This window comes from Oncorhynchus masou, chromosome 24 (genome assembly GCF_036934945.1).
Source record: "Oncorhynchus masou masou isolate Uvic2021 chromosome 24, UVic_Omas_1.1, whole genome shotgun sequence".
Lineage (NCBI taxonomy): Eukaryota > Metazoa > Chordata > Actinopteri > Salmoniformes > Salmonidae > Oncorhynchus > Oncorhynchus masou.
Window position 1 is genome coordinate 8,280,061 of NC_088235.1, and position 22,903 is coordinate 8,302,963.

Below are 22,903 nucleotides of genomic sequence, written 5' to 3' on the forward strand. Positions count from 1 at the left end.
TAAATATATATGTGTCATAAGTGTTATAACCATATTATGACAGGTTATGTCAGCTGTTATTATGACATATTTTGACGGTTATGATGCTCATGGTGTCCCAGTAAAATGTTACCAAACTTTCGATCTTCAAATCAACACTTTGATTTTAAATAAATGGTATTCACCTTGTCTGACAATGTGTTCAAGGAAACAAATGTAAACGACAACACAGGAATTAAGGTTGCTTCGTGTCCACGCGATGCCAGCTCCTGTAAACGCAAAGTTGAGAGCTCTGGAAATCAAATCAATTTCACTGTTACACAGTCACCCTTATACATTTAGGTTATAATGCCCGAGAAGCCGGTGTTTCGAAGATATATTGTGACGGGTGTTTGTTATTGGCACATTTGTTTACAATATATCCACCAAAACACCGGCTTCGAGGGCACGATCACTTTTATACAACGGGTTACCAACACATTCAAATAATGATTCACATATTTTCATTAAAAAAATATATATATTGATGAATTTATTCATGATATTTCATCCTTCCGCAAGATATAGTCCCGATACAAATCTATGGTTGCTACCCAAGCTGGTTGATCGTTCGTTCTGTCGGTTTGGTTGCTAGAGACCCGACCCAGTCGTTCAGTCTTTTTGTTCTGTATCAATGAACGGACGGTCTAAATTTATACTGTTACACTTGCTAGCTTGCCAACTACGGACAGCTAGGTCAAAAAGCGCAAACAGAATAACAGCAAAGTAGCTGCATTTACATTTGTTTCAGCTGTTTTCTAGTGACATTTATTTGGATACATCCATAACAATGAGCTAATGAGACCCGATTTCACCTGGCATAGAAGATGTGCTCTCTTGTGAGGACACTGTTGTTCAGAGGAGCTAACCAGCAACACAGCTAAACACAATCACTTCAAACTGAAGCTGGAAACACTGCAAACGAGCTGCATTTCGTTTTGTTTGACCTGTTTGTACAATATATATATATCCATAAAAAATGATGCCAGCTGATGCATTATTTAGACTGGCTGAGAAACGCTGCCTGCCTGTCTGTATCGTCACGACTCCCAACATGTTCAAAACTATGGGTCAGCTGGAGATAGAATTTGAATATTGAAACAATGTTGCAAATGTCGGAAAGACAGACAAGGTTTATATAAAACCTCCGCTGTTGGAAACTAAATGTTAGTCTAAAAGAAATGGTGAGATAATGTATTTTTATAGCGGAGATCAAGTTTATAAATTGCCTGGCTGGGCTGATGAGACGGTTGATTGCGCAATCAGATGGAACAGAGTAAATAGGCATTTTAACATCATAGATTTAGCTGGTGGTAATTTATGGAACAGACATCGGCTGGACTGCGGTTTTAACCAATCAGCATTCAGGATTAGAACCACCCGTCCTATAATGCATTATAATAGGTGTAGAGTATAATAGAATAGGGTTGAATAGAACAGAATATAATGCACATGCAAGCTGCAAATATCAATACAAAAGATTTTTCTCTACTGTACCTTGATGTAAGGATCTGGTCCAGAGCCTCCCTCTCTTGGTTCTTTCAGAAGCAATACATGCATTTCGACAGATGACTCAGAGCCCTGTGGAATAAGACAAGAAGGGATACAACTTAATGTTACCGTCTGCAACGAGGTCAATGATGAAAATCGTTAACACATTAAAAAAAAATCCACTGAATGCAGATTTACACTATTTAGTAAGATTATAAACTGAATGACTGACCCGGTGCAGTAGCTTCAGGACAGAAGGTTTACGGGGGTGGAACCCGTAGAGGGCTAACGTTACACCCAGCGCCTGTCATATGTCGCCTACTGATAACAATGATGTTGAGCCATGAATCAACTGTTTTCATAGCTCGGACCATTTATCAATTAGAGGCATGCGGTGTTATTCAGTCAGCTGTAGAGCTCGGGTCTCTCATGCACCAGTATACTGTACGTTTTATGTACTTGCAATGTTGTTATGTTATGCAATACAATTCAAATATGGAGCTGTCACTTCTGAGCCAACGCGACACATTACTTGGCTTCGTTGGCGCAACCATAAAACAATAACTGCACACACAATAATTATCATGCTTAATTATTGAGCTAACTCGTTTTCGTTTTCAAGTCAACAGAAAATTTACAGAAACCGTAGAAAAATCAACAATAATTGGATGTACACAAACACTGTACCTCGAGCTCTTACTCCAGCTGGCTTCATGGCTACTACTAAAACGAGGAAATAGGGGACATCAAAATAGTCATGTTTTGTTAGCATAATACTTGAGCAATAACAATGAATTTTATCACTACAGTTACAATTATAGAAAGTAATAGTTTTTTTTCTTCTGGAACAGTTCAGTAAACAATATTCGACCATATTTTAAATATAATTTACAAATACAATATATATATATCCCTTATGATCAAAATGGTTTATTCCATTCTGCTGTCAGCGTGAGTAACCGGACACCATTGCGGTTCTGCACACGGGCTTTCCAAGCATAATGAAGCATGCAACAATTGATCCAAAATGGCCGCTACAGTGTCTCAGTTTCTCAGTACACCAACTCCACTTTAATCCCTTTCCACATACGCGTGGTATCTGTTTTGGCAGCATGGCTTCTTCAGCGAAAAGACGAGCAGTTGGAATTGGAGAAAATCCCGCTGATAGTGAGGATAACAGCTCTGATGAAGGATTGGAAAACGACGGTGATTCATTAGAGAATGACAGCGGATCAGAAGAGGAGATCAATGAAGTACGATAATGTGTCTAGTGAACTGGCTATATTCCTGGCCTAGCAGGCTAGCTAGCACTGGCTAAACGTGTTAGATGGGTGAGATAGATAGCTAGCTTTTTAGCAAACAACTGTTGTTCATATCAATCTAGTTAACAATGGTTAAGTATGTTAGGGACATGCTAAACATAGCCAGTCGGTCACTTCAGAGTTTTAAACTAGCTAAATAGTGAAGTGCATGGACATTTACACACTTAAAACCAGAAGAGTAGTTTAGACAAACAAAACAATCGATACCAGTATTGACACTAAAACCGTCCCCATCAAGTCCAAAACATTGTCTCGGGAGTCGGGACTTGTATTAACAACCTTTTTGTTTGATTCCAGGAGGTCATTGTAGACTTTGAGGCCCATACCATTACTCACAATGACTACAACGGGGTCAAGAAACTCATGCAACAGCTGTTTCTGAAGGCTCGTGTCAATACATCCGAGTTGACCGATCTCCTCATCCAGCAGAATCATATTGGAAGCGTCATCAGGGTAAGAAACCAGACGCGTTGAGTCTATCAGACCAGACCATCACAATATGTATGCATCATACAATTCAACGCATCATATTAAACTCCCAAAATATGATTATACACATATGCTCTCTTCAAATCAGTTGTATTCGTCACATACATGTTTAGCAGATGTTATTGTGGGTGTAGGGAAATGCTTGTATTTCTAGCTCCAGTTTCCTTCTCCCACATCCAACGGAGAACAATTTATATGAATTCAGTAGCATCATGTATGTCTTTCTGCATGTTTTGTTGTCAGCAAGCAGAGGTGCCAGAGGACAGTGATGATGATGAGGATCCAGCCGATGAGGTGTTTGGTTTCATCAGCATGCTCAACCTCACTGAGAGAAAGGTAGGTACAGTCCGATGTTGTCAATTTGGGGTGGCAGGTAGCCTACAGGGTTGGGCCAGTAACCGAAAGGTTGCTAGATCGAATCCCGGAGCTGACAAGGTAAACATCTGTCGATCTGCCCCTGAACAAGGCAGTTAACCCACTGTTCCCCTGTAGGCCGTCATTGTAAATAAGAATTTGTTCTTATAACTGACTTGCCAAGTTAAATAAAATAAAAATATATGATCTATGAAATCACTTAACTTGACACTTTCTCAACCAATGAGATGTTACGAGACAAAATACATTGTTGTTCACTCTTCTCTCTGTCTGAATCTGAAATTTTAAAAGGACGACCTTGAGGTTAAGATCTGTTTTCCATAGACTTCAATGTAGTAGCCCACTTCCTCTTCCTGCCTACTGCACTAGCCTGCATTTTGACCAATCACGGCAGTCTGGTGAAAAGGTCTATCTGTTAGTAACTGTGTTCTGATCCGTCCACAGGGTGTCCAGTGTGTGGAGGAGGTAAAGGATCTGATCCTGGGTCAGTGTGAGAAGAGTTGTCCCCATAGTGTGACAGACGATCTGGAGAAGGTCCTCAACGACACCACTAAGCCTGTGGGACTGCTGCTCAGCGAGAGGTTCATCAACGTGCCCCCACAGATCGCCCTGCCTCTCCACAAACAACTACAGTGAGTCCCTGTCTAACCCTGACCCCACAGATCGCCCTGCCTCTCCACAAACAGCTACAGTGAGTCCCTGTCTAACCCGAACCCCCACAGATCATCCTGCCACTCCACAAACAGCTACAGTGAGTCCCTGTCTAACCCGAACCCCCACAGATCATCCTGCCCCTCTAAACAGCTACAGTGAGTCTGTCTAACCCTAACCCCCACAGATCGCCCTGCCACTCCACAAACAGCTACAGTGAGTCTCTGTCTAACCCTAACCCCCACAGATCGCCCTGCTTCTCCACAAACAGTTACAGTGAGTCTCTGTCTAACCCCCACAGATCACCCTGCCCCTCTAAATAGCTACAGTGAGTCTGTCTAACCCCCATAGATCGCCTTGCCCCTCTAAACAGCTACAGTGAGTCTGTCTAACCCTAACCCCCACAGATCACCCTGCCCCTCTAAACAGCTACAGTGACTCTGTCTAACCCTAACCCCCACAGATCGCCCTGCCCCTCTAAACAGCTACAGTGAGTCTGTCTAACCCCCACAGATCGCCCTGCCACTCCACAAACAGCTACAGTGAGTCTCTGTCTAACCCGAACCCCCACAGATCGCCCTGCCACTCAAAACAGCTACAGTGAGTCTGTCAAACCCTAACCCCCACAGATTGCCCTGCCACTCTAAACAGCTACAGTGAGTCTGTCTAACCCCCACAGATCGCCCTGCCACTCTAAAAAGCTACAGTGAGTCTGTCTAACCCTAACCCCCACAGATCGCCCTGCCACTCTAAACAGCTACAGTGACTCTGTCTAACCCCCACAGATCGCCCTGCCACTCTAAACAGCGACAGTGAGTCTGTCTAACCCTAACCCCCACAGATCGCCCTGCCACTCAAAACAGCTACAGTGAGTCTGTCAAACCCTAACCCCCACAGATTGCCCTGCCCCTCTAAACAGCTACAGTGAGTCTGTCTAACCCCCACAGATCGCCCTGCCACTCTAAACAGCTACAGTGAGTCTGTCTAACCCTAACCCCCACAGATCGCCCTGCCTCTCCACAAACAGTTACAGTGAGTCTGTCTAACCCCCACAGATCACCCTGCCTCTCCACAAACAGTTACAGTGAGTCTGTCTAACCCCCACAGATCACCCTGCCTCTCCACAAACAGTTACAGTGAGTCTGTCTAACCCCCACAGTCACCCTGTCCACAAACAGTTACAAGTCTGTCCCCCACAGATCACCCTGCCTCTCCACAAACAGTTACAGTGAGTCTGTCTAACCCCCACAGATAACCCTGCCTCTCCACAAACAGTTACAGTGAGTCTGTCTAACCCCCACAGATCACCCTGCCTCTCCACAAACAGTTACAGTGAGTCTCTCTAACCCCCACAGATCACCCTGCCTCTCCACAAACAGTTACAGTGAGTCTGTCTAACCCCCACAGATCGCCCTGCCTCTCCACAAACAGTTACAGTGAGTCTGTCTAACCCCCACAGATCGCCCTGCCTCTCCACAAACAGTTACAGTGAGTCTGTCTAACCCCCACAGATCACCCTGCCTCTCCACAAACAGCTACAGTGAGTCTGTCTAACCCCCACAGATCACCCTGCCTCTCCACAAACAGTTACAGTGAGTCTGTCTAACCCCCACAGATCACCCTGCCTCTCCACAAGCAGTTACAGTGAGTCTGTCTAACCCCCACAGATCGCCCTGCCTCTCCACAAACAGTTACAGTGAGTCTGTCTAACCCCCACAGATCGCCCTGCCTCTCCACAAACAGTTACAGTGAGTCTGTCTAACCCCCACAGATCGCCCTGCCTCTCCACAAACAGTTACAGTGAGTCTGTCTAACCCCCACAGATCGCCCTGCCTCTCCACAAACAGTTACAGTGAGTCTGTCTAACCCCCACAGATCGCCCTGCCTCTCCACAAACAGTTACAGTGAGTCTGTCTAACCCCCACAGATCACCCTGCTCCTCCAAACAGTCCAGTTACCTTCTCTTTCAGTTATCCCACCTGGGTCATGTTCATTAGGGTCACAAAACCAAAGAAAACATCCCGAAACAAGGATGGACTACCTGCAGTTGTCCAATAAGAAACTCTGTTTTTTTGTTTTACATTTCATAATGTTACAAAAATGTTCTGTTGCAGATTACTGTAGTGTCAACAAGACATGCTCTCAGATTACTGTAGTGTCAACAAGACACTCTTAGATTACTGTCAACAAGACACTCAGATTACTGTCAACAAGACACTCTCAGAATACTGTCAACAAGACGCGCTCTCAGATTACTGTCAACAAGACGCGCTCTCAGATTACTGTCAACAAGACGCGCTCTCAGATTACTGTCAACAAGACGCGCTCTCAGATTACTGTCAACAAGACGCGCTCTCAGATTACTGTCAACAAGACGCGCTCTCAGATTACTGTCAACAAGACGCGCTCTCAGATTACTGTCAACAAGACGCGCTCTCAGATTACTGTCAACAAGACGCGCTCTCAGATTACTGTCAACAAGACGCGCTCTCAGATTACTGTCAACAAGACGCGCTCTCAGATTACTGTCAACAAGACGCGCTCTCAGATTACTGTCAACAAGACGCGCTCTCAGATTACTGTCAACAAGACGCGCTCTCAGATTACTGTCAACAAGACGCGCTCTCAGATTACTGTCAACAAGACGCGCTCTCAGATTACTGTCAACAAGACGCGCTCTCAGATTACTGTCAACAAGACGCGCTCTCAGATTACTGTCAACAAGACGCGCTCTCAGATTACTGTCAACAAGACGCGCTCTCAGATTACTGTCAACAAGACGCGCTCTCAGATTACTGTCAACAAGACGCGCTCTCAGATTACTGTCAACAAGACGCGCTCTCAGATTACTGTCAACAAGACGCGCTCTCAGATTACTGTCAACAAGACGCGCTCTCAGATTACTGTCAACAAGACGCGCTCTCAGATTACTGTCAACAAGACGCGCTCTCAGATTACTGTCAACAAGACGCGCTCTCAGATTACTGTCAACAAGACGCTCTCAGATTACTGTCAACAAGACGCGCTCTCAGATTACTGTCAACAAGACGCGCTCTCAGATTACTGTCAACAAGACGCGCTCAGATTACTGTCAACAAGACGCTCTCAGATTACTGTCAACAAGACGCGCTCTCAGATTACTGTCAACAAGACGCGCTCTCAGATTACTGTCAACAAGACGCGCTCTCAGATTACTGTCAACAAGACGCGCTCTCAGATTACTGTCAACAAGACGCGCTCTCAGATTACTGTCAACAAGACGCGCTCTCAGATTACTGTCAACAAGACGCGCTCTCAGATTACTGTCAACAAGACGCGCTCTCAGATTACTGTCAACAAGACGCGCTCTCAGATTACTGTCAACAAGACGCTCTCAGATTACTGTCAACAAGACGCGCTCTCAGATTACTGTCAACAAGACGCGCTCTCAGATTACTGTCAACAAGACGCGCTCTCAGATTACTGTCAACAAGACGCGCTCTCAGATTACTGTCAACAAGACGCGCTCTCAGATTACTGTCAACAAGACGCGCTCTCAGATTACTGTCAACAAGACGCGCTCTCAGATTACTGTCAACAAGACGCGCTCTCAGATTACTGTCAACAAGACGCGCTCTCAGATTACTGTCAACAAGACGCGCTCTCAGATTACTGTCAACAAGACGCGCTCTCAGATTACTGTCAACAAGACGCGCTCTCAGATTACTGTCAACAAGACGCGCTCTCAGATTACTGTCAACAAGACGCGCTCTCAGATTACTGTCAACAAGACGCGCTCTCAGATTACTGTCAACAAGACGCGCTCTCAGATTACTGTCAACAAGACGCGCTCTCAGATTACTGTCAACAAGACGCGCTCTCAGATTACTGTCAACAAGACGCGCTCTCAGATTACTGTCAACAAGACGCGCTCTCAGATTACTGTCAACAAGACGCGCTCTCAGATTACTGTCAACAAGACGCGCTCTCAGATTACTGTCAACAAGACGCGCTCTCAGATTACTGTCAACAAGACGCGCTCTCAGATTACTGTCAACAAGACGCGCTCTCAGATTACTGTCAACAAGACGCGCTCTCAGATTACTGTCAACAAGACGCGCTCTCAGATTACTGTCAACAAGACGCGCTCTCAGATTACTGTCAACAAGACGCGCTCTCAGATTACTGTCAACAAGACGCGCTCTCAGATTACTGTCAACAAGACGCGCTCTCAGATTACTGTCAACAAGACGCGCTCTCAGATTACTGTCAACAAGACGCGCTCTCAGATTACTGTCAACAAGACGCGCTCTCAGATTACTGTCAACAAGACGCGCTCTCAGATTACTGTCAACAAGACGCGCTCTCAGATTACTGTCAACAAGACGCGCTCTCAGATTACTGTCAACAAGACGCGCTCTCAGATTACTGTCAACAAGACGCGCTCTCAGATTACTGTCAACAAGACGCGCTCTCAGATTACTGTCAACAAGACGCTCTCAGATTACTGTCAACAAGACGCGCTCTCAGATTACTGTCAACAAGACGCGCTCTCAGATTACTGTCAACAAGACGCGCTCTCAGATTACTGTCAACAAGACGCGCTCTCAGATTACTGTCAACAAGACGCGCTCTCAGATTACTGTCAACAAGACGCGCTCTCAGATTACTGTCAACAAGACGCGCTCTCAGATTACTGTCAACAAGACGCGCTCTCAGATTACTGTCAACAAGACGCGCTCTCAGATTACTGTCAACAAGACGCGCTCTCAGATTACTGTCAACAAGACGCGCTCTCAGATTACTGTCAACAAGACGCGCTCTCAGATTACTGTCAACAAGACGCGCTCTCAGATTACTGTCAACAAGACGCGCTCTCAGATTACTGTCAACAAGACGCGCTCTCAGATTACTGTCAACAAGACGCGCTCTCAGATTACTGTCAACAAGACGCGCTCTCAGATTACTGTCAACAACAAGACGCGCTCTCAGATTACTGTCAACAAGACGCTCAGATTCTCAGATTACTGTCAACAAGACGCGCTCTCAGATTACTGTCAACAAGACGCGCTCTCAGATTACTGTCAACAAGACGCGCTCTCAGATTACTGTCAACAAGACGCTCTCAGATTACTGTCAACAAGACGCTCTCAGATTACTGTCAACAAGACGCGCTCTCAGATTACTGTAGTGTCAACAAGACGCGCTCTCAGATTACTGTAGTGTCAACAAGACGCGCTCTCAGATTACTGTAGTGTCAACAAGACGCGCTCTCAGATTACTGTAGTGTCAACAAGACGCGCTCTCAGATTACTGTAGTGTCAACAAGACGCGCTCTCAGATTACTGTACTGTCAACAAGACGCGCTCTCAGATTACTGTACTGTCAACAAGACGCGCTCTCAGATTACTGTAGTGTCAACAAGACGCGCTCTCAGATTACTGTAGTGTCAACAAGACGCGCTCTCAGATTACTGTAGTGTCAACAAGACGCGCTCTCAGATTACTGTAGTGTCAACAAGACGCGCTCTCAGATTACTGTAGTGTCAACAAGACGCGCTCTCAGATTACTGTACTGTCAACAAGACGCGCTCAGATTACTGTAGTGTCAACAAGACACGCTCTCAGATTACTGTAGTGTCAACAAGACACGCTCTCAGATTACTGTAGTGTCAACAAGACGCGCTCTCAGATTACTGTACTGTCAACAAGACGCGCTCTCAGATTACTGTACTGTCAACAAGACGCGCTCTCAGATTACTGTAGTGTCAACAAGACGCGCTCTCAGATTACTGTAGTGTCAACAAGACGCGCTCTCAGATTACTGTAGTGTCAACAAGACACGCTCTCAGATTACTGTAGTGTCAACAAGACACTCTCAGATTACTGTAGTGTCAACAAGACGCGCTCTCAGATTACTGTAGTGTCAACAAGACGCGCTCTCAGATTACTGTACTGTCAACAAGACACGCTCTCAGATTACTGTAGTGTCAACAAGACACTCTCAGATTACTGTAGTGTCAACAAGACGCGCTCTCAGATTACTGTAGTGTCAACAAGACACGCTCTCAGATTACTGTAGTGTCAACAAGACACTCTCAGATTACTGTACTGTCAACAAGACACGCTCTCAGATTACTGTAGTGTCAACAAGACACTCTCAGATTACTGTAGTGTCAACAAGACACGCTCTCAGATTACTGTAGTGTCAACAAGACACTCTCAGATTACTGTACTGTCAACAAGACACGCTCTCAGATTACTGTAGTGTCAACAAGACACTCTCAGATTACTGTACTGTCAACAAGACGCGCTCTCAGATTACTGTACTGTCAACAAGACGCGCTCTCAGATTACTGTACTGTCAACAAGACACGCTCTCAGATTACTGTAGTGTCAACAAGACACTCTCAGATTACTGTACTGTCAACAAGACACGCTCTCAGATTACTGTAGTGTCAACAAGACACTCTCAGATTACTGTACTGTCAACAAGACGCGCTCTCAGATTACTGTACTGTCAACAAGACACTCTCAGATTACTGTACTGTCAACAAGACACTCTCAGATTACTGTACTGTCAACAAGACACGCTCTCAGATTACTGTACTGTCAACAAGACACGCTCTCAGATTACTGTACTGTCAACAAGACACTCTCAGATTACTGTAGTGTCAACAAGACACGCTCTCAGATTACTGTACTGTCAACAAGACACGCTCTCAGATTACTGTACTGTCAACAAGACACGCTCTCAGATTACTGTAGTGTCGCTCAGGCGATGTACCGTTGTGTTCACTGTCAATCACCTGCTATGCATTATGGGTATGCTACTGTAGATGAACCCTTCTTAACAAGGACCTTTATGTAACTGCTCGTCTCAGATATGGGTCACTTTACCCCGGATAAACAAACGCAAAAAATCATTGACATAGTTGTTGTTGTACAAAATTTAATTCCATGTATGTATTATCTATGAAAAGAAGATGGAAATACCCTACTATTAAAACCATAAACCACATCATTGATTGGCTGTTTCCAGGGAGGAGTTGGCAGAAGCCCAGAGCAGCAACAAGCCCAGTGGGAAGTGTCATTACTGCCTGATGATCAGTAAGACCTATAAGGATCCCTCCAAGACCGGCACTGCCCGAGGAGCCCCGCCGAAGGACGAGCTCACCTTCGTCAACGCAGAGGAGGAGTTCTTCTATGAGGTTTTAACTTTTTTTTTAAAACTTTTATTTATTTAACTTGGTAAGTCAGTTAAGATCAAATTTGTATTTACAACGACGGCCTACCGGGGAACAGTGGGTTAACTGCCTTGTTCATGGGGGCAGAACGACAGATTTTTACCTTGTCAGCTCAGGGATTCGATCCAGCAACCTTTCAGTTACTAGTCCAACGCTCTAACCACTAACCACTGCCTCCCCTCTAACCACTAGACTACCTGCCTCCCCCCCTCTAACCACTAGGCTCCCCTGCCTCCCCTCTCTAACCACTAGACTACCTGCCTCCCCTCTCTAACCACTAGGCTACCTGCCTCCCCTCTCTAACCACTAGACTACCTGCCTCCCCCTCTCTAACCACTAGGCTCCCCTGCCTCCCCTCTCTAACCACTAGACTACCTGCCTCCCCCCTCTAACCACTAGACTACCTGCCTCCCCTCTCTAACCACTAGACTACCTGCCTCCCCTCTCTAACCACTAGGCTAAACTGCCTCCCCTCTCTAACCGCTAGGCTACATGCCTCCCCTCTCTAACCACTAGACAACCTCCCTCCCCCTCCCACCCCCTCTAACCACTAGACTACCTGCCTCCCCCCTCTCTAACCACTAGACTACCTGCCTCCCCTCTCTAACCACTAGACTACCTGCCTCCCCTCTCTAACCACTAGACTACCTGCCTCCCCTCTCTAACCACTAGACTACCTGCCTCCCCTCTCTAACCACTAGACTACCTGCCTCCCCTCTCTAACCACTAGACTACCTGCCTCCCCTCTCTAACCACTAGACTACCTGCCTCCCCTCTCTAACCACTAGACTACCTGCCTCCCCTCTCTAACCACTAGACTACCTGCCTCCCCTCTCTAACCACTAGACTACCTGCCTCCCCTCTCTAACCACTAGACTACCTGCCTCCCCTCTCTAACCACTAGACTACCTGCCTCCCCTCTCTAACCACTAGACTACCTGCCTCCCCTCTCTAACCACTAGACTACCTGCCTCCCCTCTCTAACCACTAGACTACCTGCCTCCCCTCTCTAACCACTAGACTACCTGCCTCCCTCTCTAACCACTAGACTACCTGCCTCCCCTCTCTAACCACTAGACTACCTGCCTCCCCTCTCTAACCACTAGACTACCTGCCTCCCCTCTCTAACCACTAGACTACCTGCCTCCCCTCTCTAACCACTAGACTACCTGCCTCCCCTCTCTAACCACTAGACTACCTGCCTCCCCTCTCTAACCACTAGACTACCTGCCTCCCCTCTCTAACCACTAGACTACCTGCCTCCCCTCTCTAACCACTAGACTACCTGCCTCCCCTCTCTAACCACTAGACTACCTGCCTCCCCTCTCTAACCACTAGGCTACATGCCTCCCCTCTCTAACCACTAGACTACCTGCCTCCCCTCTCTAACCACTAGGCTACCCTGCCGCCCCTCTCTAACCACTAGACTACCTGCCCCCCTCTAACCACTAGACTACCTGCCTCCCCTCTCTAACCACTAGACTACCTGCCTCCCCTCTCTAACCACTAGACTACCTGCCTCCCCTCTCTAACCACTAGACTACCTGCCTCCCCTCTCTAACCACTAGGCTACCTGCCTCCCCTCTCTAACCACTAGACTACCTGCCTCCCCCTCTCTAACCACTAGGCTCCCCTGCCTCCCCTCTCTAACCACTAGACTACCTGCCTCCCCCCTCTAACCACTAGACTACCTGCCTCCCCTCTCTAACCACTAGACTACCTGCCTCCCCTCTCTAACCACTAGACTACCTGCCTCCCCCCCTCTAACCACTAGACTACCTGCCTCCCCCCCTCTAACCACTAGACTACCTGCCTCCCCTCTCTAACCACTAGACTACCTGCCTCCCCTCTCTAACCACTAGGCTAAACTGCCTCCCCTCTCTAACTGCTAGGCTACATGCCTCCCCTCTCTAACCACTAGACAACCTCCCTCCCCCTCCCACCCCCTCTAACCACTAGACTACCTGCCTCCCCCCTCTCTAACCACTAGACTACCTGCCTCCCCCCTCTCTAACCACTAGACTACCTGCCTCCCCTCTCTAACCACTAGACTACCTGCCTCCCCTCTCTAACCACTAGACTACCTGCCTCCCCTCTCTAACCACTAGACTACCTGCCTCCCCTCTCTAACCACTAGACTACCTGCCTCCCCTCTCTAACCACTAGACTACCTGCCTCCCCTCTCTAACCACTAGACTACCTGCCTCCCCTCTCTAACCACTAGACTACCTGCCTCCCCTCTCTAACCACTAGACTACCTGCCTCCCCTCTCTAACCACTAGACTACCTGCCTCCCCTCTCTAACCACTAGACTACCTGCCTCCCCTCTCTAACCACTAGACTACCTGCCTCCCCTCTCTAACCACTAGACTACCTGCCTCCCCTCTCTAACCACTAGACTACCTGCCTCCCCTCTCTAACCACTAGACTACCTGCCTCCCTCTCTAACCACTAGACTACCTGCCTCCCCTCTCTAACCACTAGACTACCTGCCTCCCTCTCTAACCACTAGACTACCTGCCTCCCCTCTCTAACCACTAGACTACCTGCCTCCCCTCTCTAACCACTAGACTACCTGCCTCCCCTCTCTAACCACTAGACTACCTGCCTCCCCTCTCTAACCACTAGACTACCTGCCTCCCCTCTCTAACCACTAGACTACCTGCCTCCCCTCTCTAACCACTAGACTACCTGCCTCCCCTCTCTAACCACTAGACTACCTGCCTCCCCTCTCTAACCACTAGACTACCTGCCTCCCCTCTCTAACCACTAGACTACCTGCCTCCCCTCTCTAACCACTAGACTACCTGCCTCCCCTCTCTAACCACTAGACTACCTGCCTCCCCTCTCTAACCACTAGACTACCTGCCTCCCCTCTCTAACCACTAGACTACCTGCCTCCCCTCTCTAACCACTAGACTACCTGCCTCCCCTCTCTAACCACTAGACTACCTGCCTCCCCTCTCTAACCACTAGACTACCTGCCTCCCCTCTCTAACCACTAGACTACCTGCCTCCCTCTCTAACCACTAGACTACCTGCCTCCCCTCTCTAACCACTAGACTACCTGCCTCCCCTCTCTAACCACTAGACTACCTGCCTCCCCTCTCTAACCACTAGACTACCTGCCTCCCCTCTCTAACCACTAGACTACCTGCCTCCCCTCTCTAACCACTAGACTACCTGCCTCCCCTCTCTAACCACTAGACTACCTGCCTCCCCTCTCTAACCACTAGACTACCTGCCTCCCCTCTCTAACCACTAGACTACCTGCCTCCCCCTCTAACCACTAGGCTCCCCTGCCTCCCCTCTCTAACCACTAGACTACCTGCCTCCCCTCTCTAACCACTAGACTACCTGCCTCCCCTCTCTAACCACTAGACTACCTGCCTCCCCTCTCTAACCACTAGACTACCTGCCTCCCCTCTCTAACCACTAGACTACCTGCCTCCCTCTCTAACCACTAGACTAGACTACCTGCCTCCCCCTCTAACCACTAGACTACCTGCCTCCCCTCTCTAACCACTAGACTACCTGCCTCCCCTCTCTAACCACTAGACTACCTGCCTCCCCCTCTAACCACTAGACTACCTGCCTCCCCCTCTAACCACTAGACTACCTGCCTCCCCTCTCTAACCACTAGACTACCTGCCTCCCCCTCTAACCACTAGACTACCTGCCTCCCCCCCTCTCTAACCACTAGGCTACCTGCCTCCCCTCTCTAACCACTAGACTACCTGCCTCCCCCTCTAACCACAAGGCTACCTGCCTCCCCCCTCTAACCACTAGGCTACCTGCCTCCCCTCTCTAACCACTAGACTACCTGCCTCCCCCCTCTAACCACTAGACAACCTCCCTCCCCCTCCCACCCCCTCTAACCACTAGGCTACCTGCCTCCCCTCTCTAACCACTAGACTACCTGCCTCCCCCCTCTAACCACAAGGCTACCTGCCTCCCCCCTCTAACCACTAGGCTACCTGCCTCCCCTCTCTAACCACTAGACTACCTGCCTCCCCCCTCTAACCACTAGACAACCTCCCTCCCCCCCCCCCCCTCTAACCACCTACCTGCCTCCCCTCTAACCACTAGACTACCTGCCTCCCTCTCTAACCACTAGACTACCTGCCTCCCCCCTCTAACCACTAGACTACCTCCCTCCCCCCTAACCCCTACCCCCTCTAACCACTAGACTAACCACTAGACTACCTGCCTCCCCCTCTAACCACTAGACAACCTCCCTCCCCCTCCCACCCCCTCTAACCACTAGGCTACCTGCCTCCCCTCTCTAACCACTAGACTACCTGCCTCCCCTCTCTAACCACTAGGCTACCCTGCCGCCCCTCTCTAACCACTAGACTACCTGCCTCCCCCCTCTAACCACAAGGCTACCTGCCTCCCCCCTCTAACCACTAGGCTACCTGCCTCCCCTCTCTAACCACTAGACTACCTGCCTCCCCTCTCTAACCACTAGACTACCTGCCTCCCCTCTCTAACCACTAGACTACCTGCCTCCCCTCTCTAACCACTAGACTACCTGCCTCCCCTCTCTAACCACTAGACTACCTGCCTCCCCTCTCTAACCACTAGACTACCTGCCTCCCCTCTCTAACCACTAGACTACCTGCCTCCCCTCTCTAACCACTAGACTACCTGCCTCCCCTCTCTAACCACTAGACTACCTGCCTCCCCTCTCTAACCACTAGACTACCTGCCTCCCCTCTCTAACCACTAGACTACCTGCCTCCCCTCTCTAACCACTAGACTACCTGCCTCCCCTCTCTAACCACTAGACTACCTGCCTCCCCTCTCTAACCACTAGACTACCTGCCTCCCCTCTCTAACCACTAGACTACCTGCCTCCCCTCTCTAACCACTAGACTACCTGCCTCCCCTCTCTAACCACTAGACTACCTGCCTCCCCTCTCTAACCACTAGACTACCTGCCTCCCCTCTCTAACCACTAGACTACCTGCCTCCCCTCTCTAACCACTAGACTACCTGCCTCCCCTCTCTAACCACTAGACTACCTGCCTCCCCTCTCTAACCACTAGACTACCTGCCTCCCCTCTCTAACCACTAGACTACCTGCCTCCCCTCTCTAACCACTAGACTACCTGCCTCCCCTCTCTAACCACTAGACTACCTGCCTCCCCTCTCTAACCACTAGACTACCTGCCTCCCCTCTCTAACCACTAGACTACCTGCCTCCCCTCTCTAACCACTAGACTACCTGCCTCCCCTCTCTAACCACTAGACTACCTGCCTCCCCTCTCTAACCACTAGACTACCTGCCTCCCCTCTCTAACCACTAGACTACCTGCCTCCCCTCTCTAACCACTAGACTACCTGCCTCCCCTCTCTAACCACTAGACTACCTGCCTCCCCTCTAACCACTAGGCTACCTGTCCCCCCTCTAACCACTAGACTACCTGCCTCCCCCCTTTAACCACTAGACTACCTGCCTCCCCTCTCTAACCACTAGACTACCTGCCTCCCCTCTCTAACCACTAGACTACCTGCCTCCCCTCTCTAACCACTAGGCTACCTGCCTCCCCTCTCTAACCACTAGGCTACCTGCCTCCCCTCTCTAACCACTAGGCTACCCTGCCGCCCCTCTCTAACCACAGGCTACCCTGCCGCCCCTCTCTAACCACTAGGCTACCCTGCCTCCCCTCTCTAACCACTGCCTCCCCCTCTAACCACTAGGCTACCCCGCCTCCCCTCTCAAACCACTAGGCTACATGCCTCCCCTCTATAACCACTAGGCTACATGCCTCCCCTCTCTAACCACTAGACTACCTGCCTCCCCCTCTAACCACTAGAAAACCTGCCTCCCTCTCCCACCCCCTCTAACCACTAGACTACCTGCCTCCCCTCTCTAACCACTAGACTACCTGCCTCCCCTCTCTAACCACTAGACTACCTGCCTCCCCTCTCTAACCACTAGACTACCTGCCTCCCCTCTCTAACCACTAGACTACCTGCCTCCCCTCTCTAACCACTAGACTACCTGCCTCCCCTCTCTAACCACTAGGCTACATGCCTCCCCTCTATAACCACTAGACTACATGCCTCCCCTCTCTAACCACTAGGCTACATGCCCCCCCCCCTCTAACCACTAGACAACCTGCCTCCCCCTCCCACCCCCTCTAACCACTAGACTACCTGCCTCCCCCCTCTAACCACTAGACTACCTGCCCCCCCCTCCCCTCTAACCAACAGTGCAAAAAAGGTATTAGGTGAACAATAGGTAAGTAAAGAAATAAAACGACAGTAAAAAGACAGTCTATATACAGTAGAGAGGCTATATACAGTAGAGAGGTTATATACAGTAGAGAGGTTATATACAGTAGAGAGGCTATATACAGTAGAGAGGTTATATACAGTAGAGAGGCTATATACAGTAGAGAGGTTATATACAGTAGAGAGGCTATATACAGTAGAGAGGTTATATACAGTAGAGAGGGTATATACAGTAGAGAGGTTATATACAGTAGAGAGGTTATATACAGTAGAGAGGTTATATACAGTAGAGAGGCTATATACAGTAGAGAGGTTATATACAGTAGAGAGGTTATATACAGTAGAGAGGCTATATACAGTAGAGAGGTTATATACAGTAGAGAGGCTATATACAGTAGAGAGGCTATATACAGTAGAGAGGTTATATACAGTAGAGAGGGTATATACAGTAGAGAGGTTATATACAGTAGAGAGGCTATATACAGTAGAGAGGTTATATACAGTAGAGAGGTTATATACAGGAGAGGCTATATACAGTAGAGAGGTTATATACAGTAGAGAGGCTATATACAGTAGGGAGGCTATATACAGTAGAGAGGGTATATACAGGAGAGGCTATATACAGTAGAGAGGTTATATACAGTAGGGAGGCTATATACAGTAGGGAGGCTATATACAGTAGGGAGGCTATATACAGTAGGGAGGCTATATACAGTAGAGGCTATATACAGTAGGGAGGCTATATACAGTAGAGAGGTTATATACAGTAGAGGTTATATACAGTAGAGAGGCTATATACAGGAGAGAGGCTATATACAGTAGGGAGGCTATATACAGTAGGGAGGCTATATACAGTAGGGAGGCTATATACAGTAGGGAGGCTATATACAGTAGAGGTTATATACAGTAGAGGTTATATACAGTAGAGGTTATATACAGTAGAGAGGTTATATACAGTAGAGAGGCTATATACAGTAGAGAGGTTATATACAGTAGGGAGGCTATATACAGTAGAGAGGTTATATACAGTAGAGGCTATATACAGTAGGGAGGCAATATACAGTAGAGAGGCTATATACAGTAGAGAGGCTATATACAGTAGGGAGGCTATATACAGTAGAGGTTATATACAGTAGAGAGGTTATATACAGTAGAGAGGTTATATACAGTAGGGAGGCTATATACAGTAGGGAGGCTATATACAGTAGAGAGGCTATATACAGTAGGGAGGCTATATACAGTAGGGAGGCTATATACAGTAGGGAGGCTATATACAGTAGGGAGGCTATATACAGTAGGGAGGCTATATACAGTAGAGGCTATATACAGGAGAGGCTATATACAGTAGAGGCTATATACAGTAGAGGCTATATACAGTAGAGAGGCTATATACAGTAGAGAGGTTATATACAGTAGAGAGGCTATATACAGTAGAGGCTATATACAGTAGAGAGGCTATATACAGTAGAGAGGCTATATACAGTAGAGAGGCTATATACAGTAGAGAGGCTATATACAGTAGAGAGGCTATATACAGTAGAGAGGCTATATACAGTAGAGAGGCTATATACAGTAGAGAGGCTATATACAGTAGAGAGGCTATATACAGTAGAGAGGCTATATACAGTAGAGAGGCTATATACAGTAGAGAGGCTATATACAGTAGAGAGGCTATATACAGTAGAGAGGCTATATACAGTAGAGGCTATATACAGTAGAGAGGTTATATACAGTAGAGAGGTTATATACAGTAGAGAGGTTATATACAGTAGAGAGGCTATATACAGTAGAGAGGCTATATACAGTAGAGAGGCTATATACAGTAGAGAGGTTATATACAGTAGAGGCTATATACAGTAGAGAGGTTATATACAGTAGAGAGGTTATATACAGTAGGGAGGCTATATACAGTAGGGAGGCTATATACAGTAGAGAGGCTATATACAGTAGAGGCTATATACAGTAGAGGCTATATACAGTAGAGGCTATATACAGTAGAGAGGCTATATACAGGAGAGGTTATATACAGTAGAGAGGTTATATACAGTAGAGAGGTTATATACAGTAGAGAGGTTATATACAGTAGAGAGGCTATATACAGTAGAGAGGCTATATACAGTAGAGAGGCTATATACAGTAGAGAGGCTATATACAGTAGAGAGGCTATATACAGTAGAGAGGCTATATACAGTAGAGAGGCTATATACAGTAGAGAGGCTATATACAGTAGAGAGGCTATATACAGTAGAGAGGCTATATACAGTAGAGAGGCTATATACAGGAGAGGTTATATACAGTAGAGAGGTTATATACAGTAGAGAGGCTATATACAGTAGAGAGGCTATATACAGTAGAGAGGCTATATACAGTAGAGAGGCTATATACAGTAGAGAGGCTATATACAGTAGAGAGGCTATATACAGTAGAGAGGTTATATACAGTAGAGAGGCTATATACAGTAGAGAGGTTATATACAGTAGAGGGGCTATATACAGTAGAGAGGTTATATACAGTAGAGAGGGTATATACAGTAGAGAGGCTATAGACAGTAGAGAGGTTATATACAGTAGAGAGGCTATATACAGTAGAGAGGGTATATACAGTAGAGAGGCTATAGACAGTAGAGGTTATATACAGTAGAGAGGCTATATACAGTAGAGAGGCTATATACAGTAGAGAGGTTATATACAGTAGCAGCAGCGTAAAAGAGGGGTTGGGGGGGACACACACAATGTAAATAGTCCAGGTAGCCATTTAATTACCTGTTCAGGAGTCTTATGGCTTCAGAAATTAAAGCCAATTATCAAATGTCCCAAATGAAGAGAATTGTTATTTCAACCCCCAACCCTGGTCACTATTCATAACTTCCTCAGGTTATACTGGGGCGCCAGGGTAGCCTAGTGGTTAGAGCGTTGGACTAGTAACCGGAAGGTTGCAAGTTCAAACCCCCGAGCTGACAAGGTACAAATCTGTCATTCTGCCCCTGAACAGAGGTAAGAGGGGTAGTCTAGTGGCTAGTGGTTAGAGGGGAGCGGCCTCAGGGGTCATTAACCCACTGTTCCCAGGCCGTCATTGAAAATAAGAATTTGTTCTTAACTGACTTGCCTAGTTAAATCAAGGGTATAATATACTAGTTGTAGGACTACTCAAGCTACACTTGGTGAGTTAAATGTCTCTTCTTACTTGTCTCGACCGTTTGTCCATGTCCCCACTAGGCCGTTATTGAAAAAATAATTTGTTCTTAACTGACTTGCCTAGTAAAATAAAGGGTAAAATATAATATAGTAGTTGTAGGACTACTCAAGCTACACTTGGTGAGTTAAATGTCTCTTCTTACTTGTCTCCACCGTTTGTCCCCACTACAGCAAGCCACCATGAAGTTCCACTACTCAGTGCAGGAGGAGACCGACAGCGTCCTGAGCGGGCGCTGGTCCTTCGACGACGTCCCCATGAAGCCGCAGCGTACCGTGATGCTCATCCCGGCGGACAGGATGTCAGCCGTCATGGACAAGCTCAAAGAATACCTGACCGTGTGACCAACCGCACAGAGTGGGAAAAAAAACTCTGGGGAACGAAACAGGACTGATGTCTTTAAAACAAGCCCCTCTGGATGATTCTATTTTGTAAATGTAAAATTCGATACAAAACATCGAAAGGAATGGGATCACTGGAATCGTTTGTGTTCAGCGGAGAATAATGTCATTATGTAACGGTTCCCTTTAAACCCCAGCGGTTTTATCAAGCAGTTTTTTTTTTTTTTTTTTAGAAAAAAATGTATCTTTTGACAAAATAAATAATTTCAGACCTTCGGTCGTAGTTCAAAGCACTGTATTTACAGATTCATGTAAAACATAGTGATTGTTTTAACATTTCAGTACAAACGATTTCGTACACAATATTAGGGTTATCGAGCAAGTGACAATTCCCCCCCAAAAAATGAAATGGTGTATTTTTCTGTGAAGGAATATCAGCTGTTCAAACTTGATTTGATGGATCTGGATTCATTTATTGGGGTGATACTCTTTTAGAATATAGGTTAATTATTTACTGTAATATGTATTACCAAGGCAGTTACCACCTGACTGAATTAAAGATGTGAACAATAGTGTACGGCAAGTCAGTCATTTGGAAGTTGATCTAACCCAGGGGTTTTCAAAAATACTCCTCGGGGTGACCCCCCCCCCCAGCTGTTCCATATGTGAACTATTCCACAGCTCACACCTGATTCATCTAATCACTGAGTCAATCAGGTGACATAGTTCAGGGATACAAAAACATTGAAAAGTCTGGGTGTCCACCGAGAGGCGGTTTGAAAACCGCTGTTCTCATCAACATGATTGTCTTTTCAGTGAAGTTTGGTGCAGTGCTGAAGCTCTCCACCAGAGGTCACTGTAGCACACATCTGTCATAAGACACAGCCACTGTACTGCAGTCCTTATCCGCTTTACTGTTGATTGTCAGGGTCTGTTGCTTGTCTCTACGTCCAGATCCGTCCCGGTCCAGAATGTGCTGTAGTAGGTCTTTACTCTCACTAGGAGGCAGGTTGTAATAGAAATACTGAGGAGCCGTCTGGATGAACCTACAGAGAGAGATGAGAAGGTTAGAGGGGAGGGGCCTCGGGAGTCATTGGATGAGAAGGTTAGAGGGGAGGGGCCTCGGGAGTCATTGGATGAGAAGGTTAGAGGGGAGGGGCCTCGGGGGTCATTGGATGAGAAGGTTAGAGGGGAGGGGCCTCGGGGGTCATTGGATAAGAGGGTTAGAGGGGAGGGGCCTCGGGGGTCATTGGATAAGAAGGTAAGAGGGGAGCGGCCTCAGGGGTCATTGGATGGGAAGGTAAGAGGGGAGGGGCCTCGGGGTCAATGGATGAGAAGGTTAGAGGGGAGGGGCCTCGGGGGTCATTGGATGAGAAGGTTAGAGGGGAGAGGCCTCGGGGGGTCATTGGATGAGAAGGTTAGAGGGGAGGGACCTCAGGTGTAATTGGATGAGAAGGTTAGAGGGGAGGGGCGGGGCCTCGGGGGTTATTGGATAAGAAGGTTAAAGGGGAGGGGCCTCTGACCTCATCCAATGCATTTTGAAAAAGAAGACAAAA

General features: G+C 47.4%; 3 protein-coding genes across 4 annotated transcripts in view; 1 reads left to right on the top strand and 2 right to left on the bottom strand.

Moving 5' to 3' along the window:
* The window catches only part of LOC135511826 (uroporphyrinogen-III synthase-like), a 6,591-nt gene extending 4,260 nt beyond the window's left edge, over positions 1 to 2,331 (bottom strand). The window contains exons 1-4 of one of the 2 annotated variants that reach the window (XM_064933304.1): positions 2,197 to 2,331; positions 1,742 to 1,827; positions 1,516 to 1,599; positions 165 to 248 (exon numbers count right to left, since the gene is read on the bottom strand). In XM_064933304.1, coding sequence (XP_064789376.1) covers positions 165 to 248; positions 1,516 to 1,578 — 147 coding nt within the window. In that variant the 5' untranslated portion in view covers positions 1,579 to 1,599; positions 1,742 to 1,827; positions 2,197 to 2,331. Of the gene's footprint in view, positions 1 to 164; positions 249 to 1,515; positions 1,600 to 1,741; positions 1,831 to 2,196 lie in introns of both variants that reach the window. The other variant, XM_064933303.1, reaches the window with a different exon arrangement.
* Positions 2,332 to 2,568: 237 nt separating this feature from the next.
* LOC135511824 (protein BCCIP homolog) lies at positions 2,569 to 21,922 on the top strand. Its single transcript, XM_064933302.1, has 6 exons — positions 2,569 to 2,762; positions 3,129 to 3,284; positions 3,564 to 3,656; positions 4,140 to 4,327; positions 11,367 to 11,535; positions 21,180 to 21,922. Exons 1-6 carry the CDS (start codon positions 2,622 to 2,624, stop codon positions 21,348 to 21,350), a joined length of 918 nt encoding a protein of 305 aa, XP_064789374.1. The 5' UTR covers positions 2,569 to 2,621; the 3' UTR covers positions 21,351 to 21,922.
* LOC135511823 (putative pre-mRNA-splicing factor ATP-dependent RNA helicase DHX32) overlaps positions 21,608 to 22,903 on the bottom strand; it is a 47,787-nt gene continuing 46,491 nt past the window's right edge. The window contains exon 13 of the mRNA XM_064933301.1: positions 21,608 to 22,393. Coding sequence (XP_064789373.1) covers positions 22,201 to 22,393 — 193 coding nt within the window. The 3' untranslated portion in view covers positions 21,608 to 22,200. The remainder of the gene's footprint in view (positions 22,394 to 22,903) is intronic.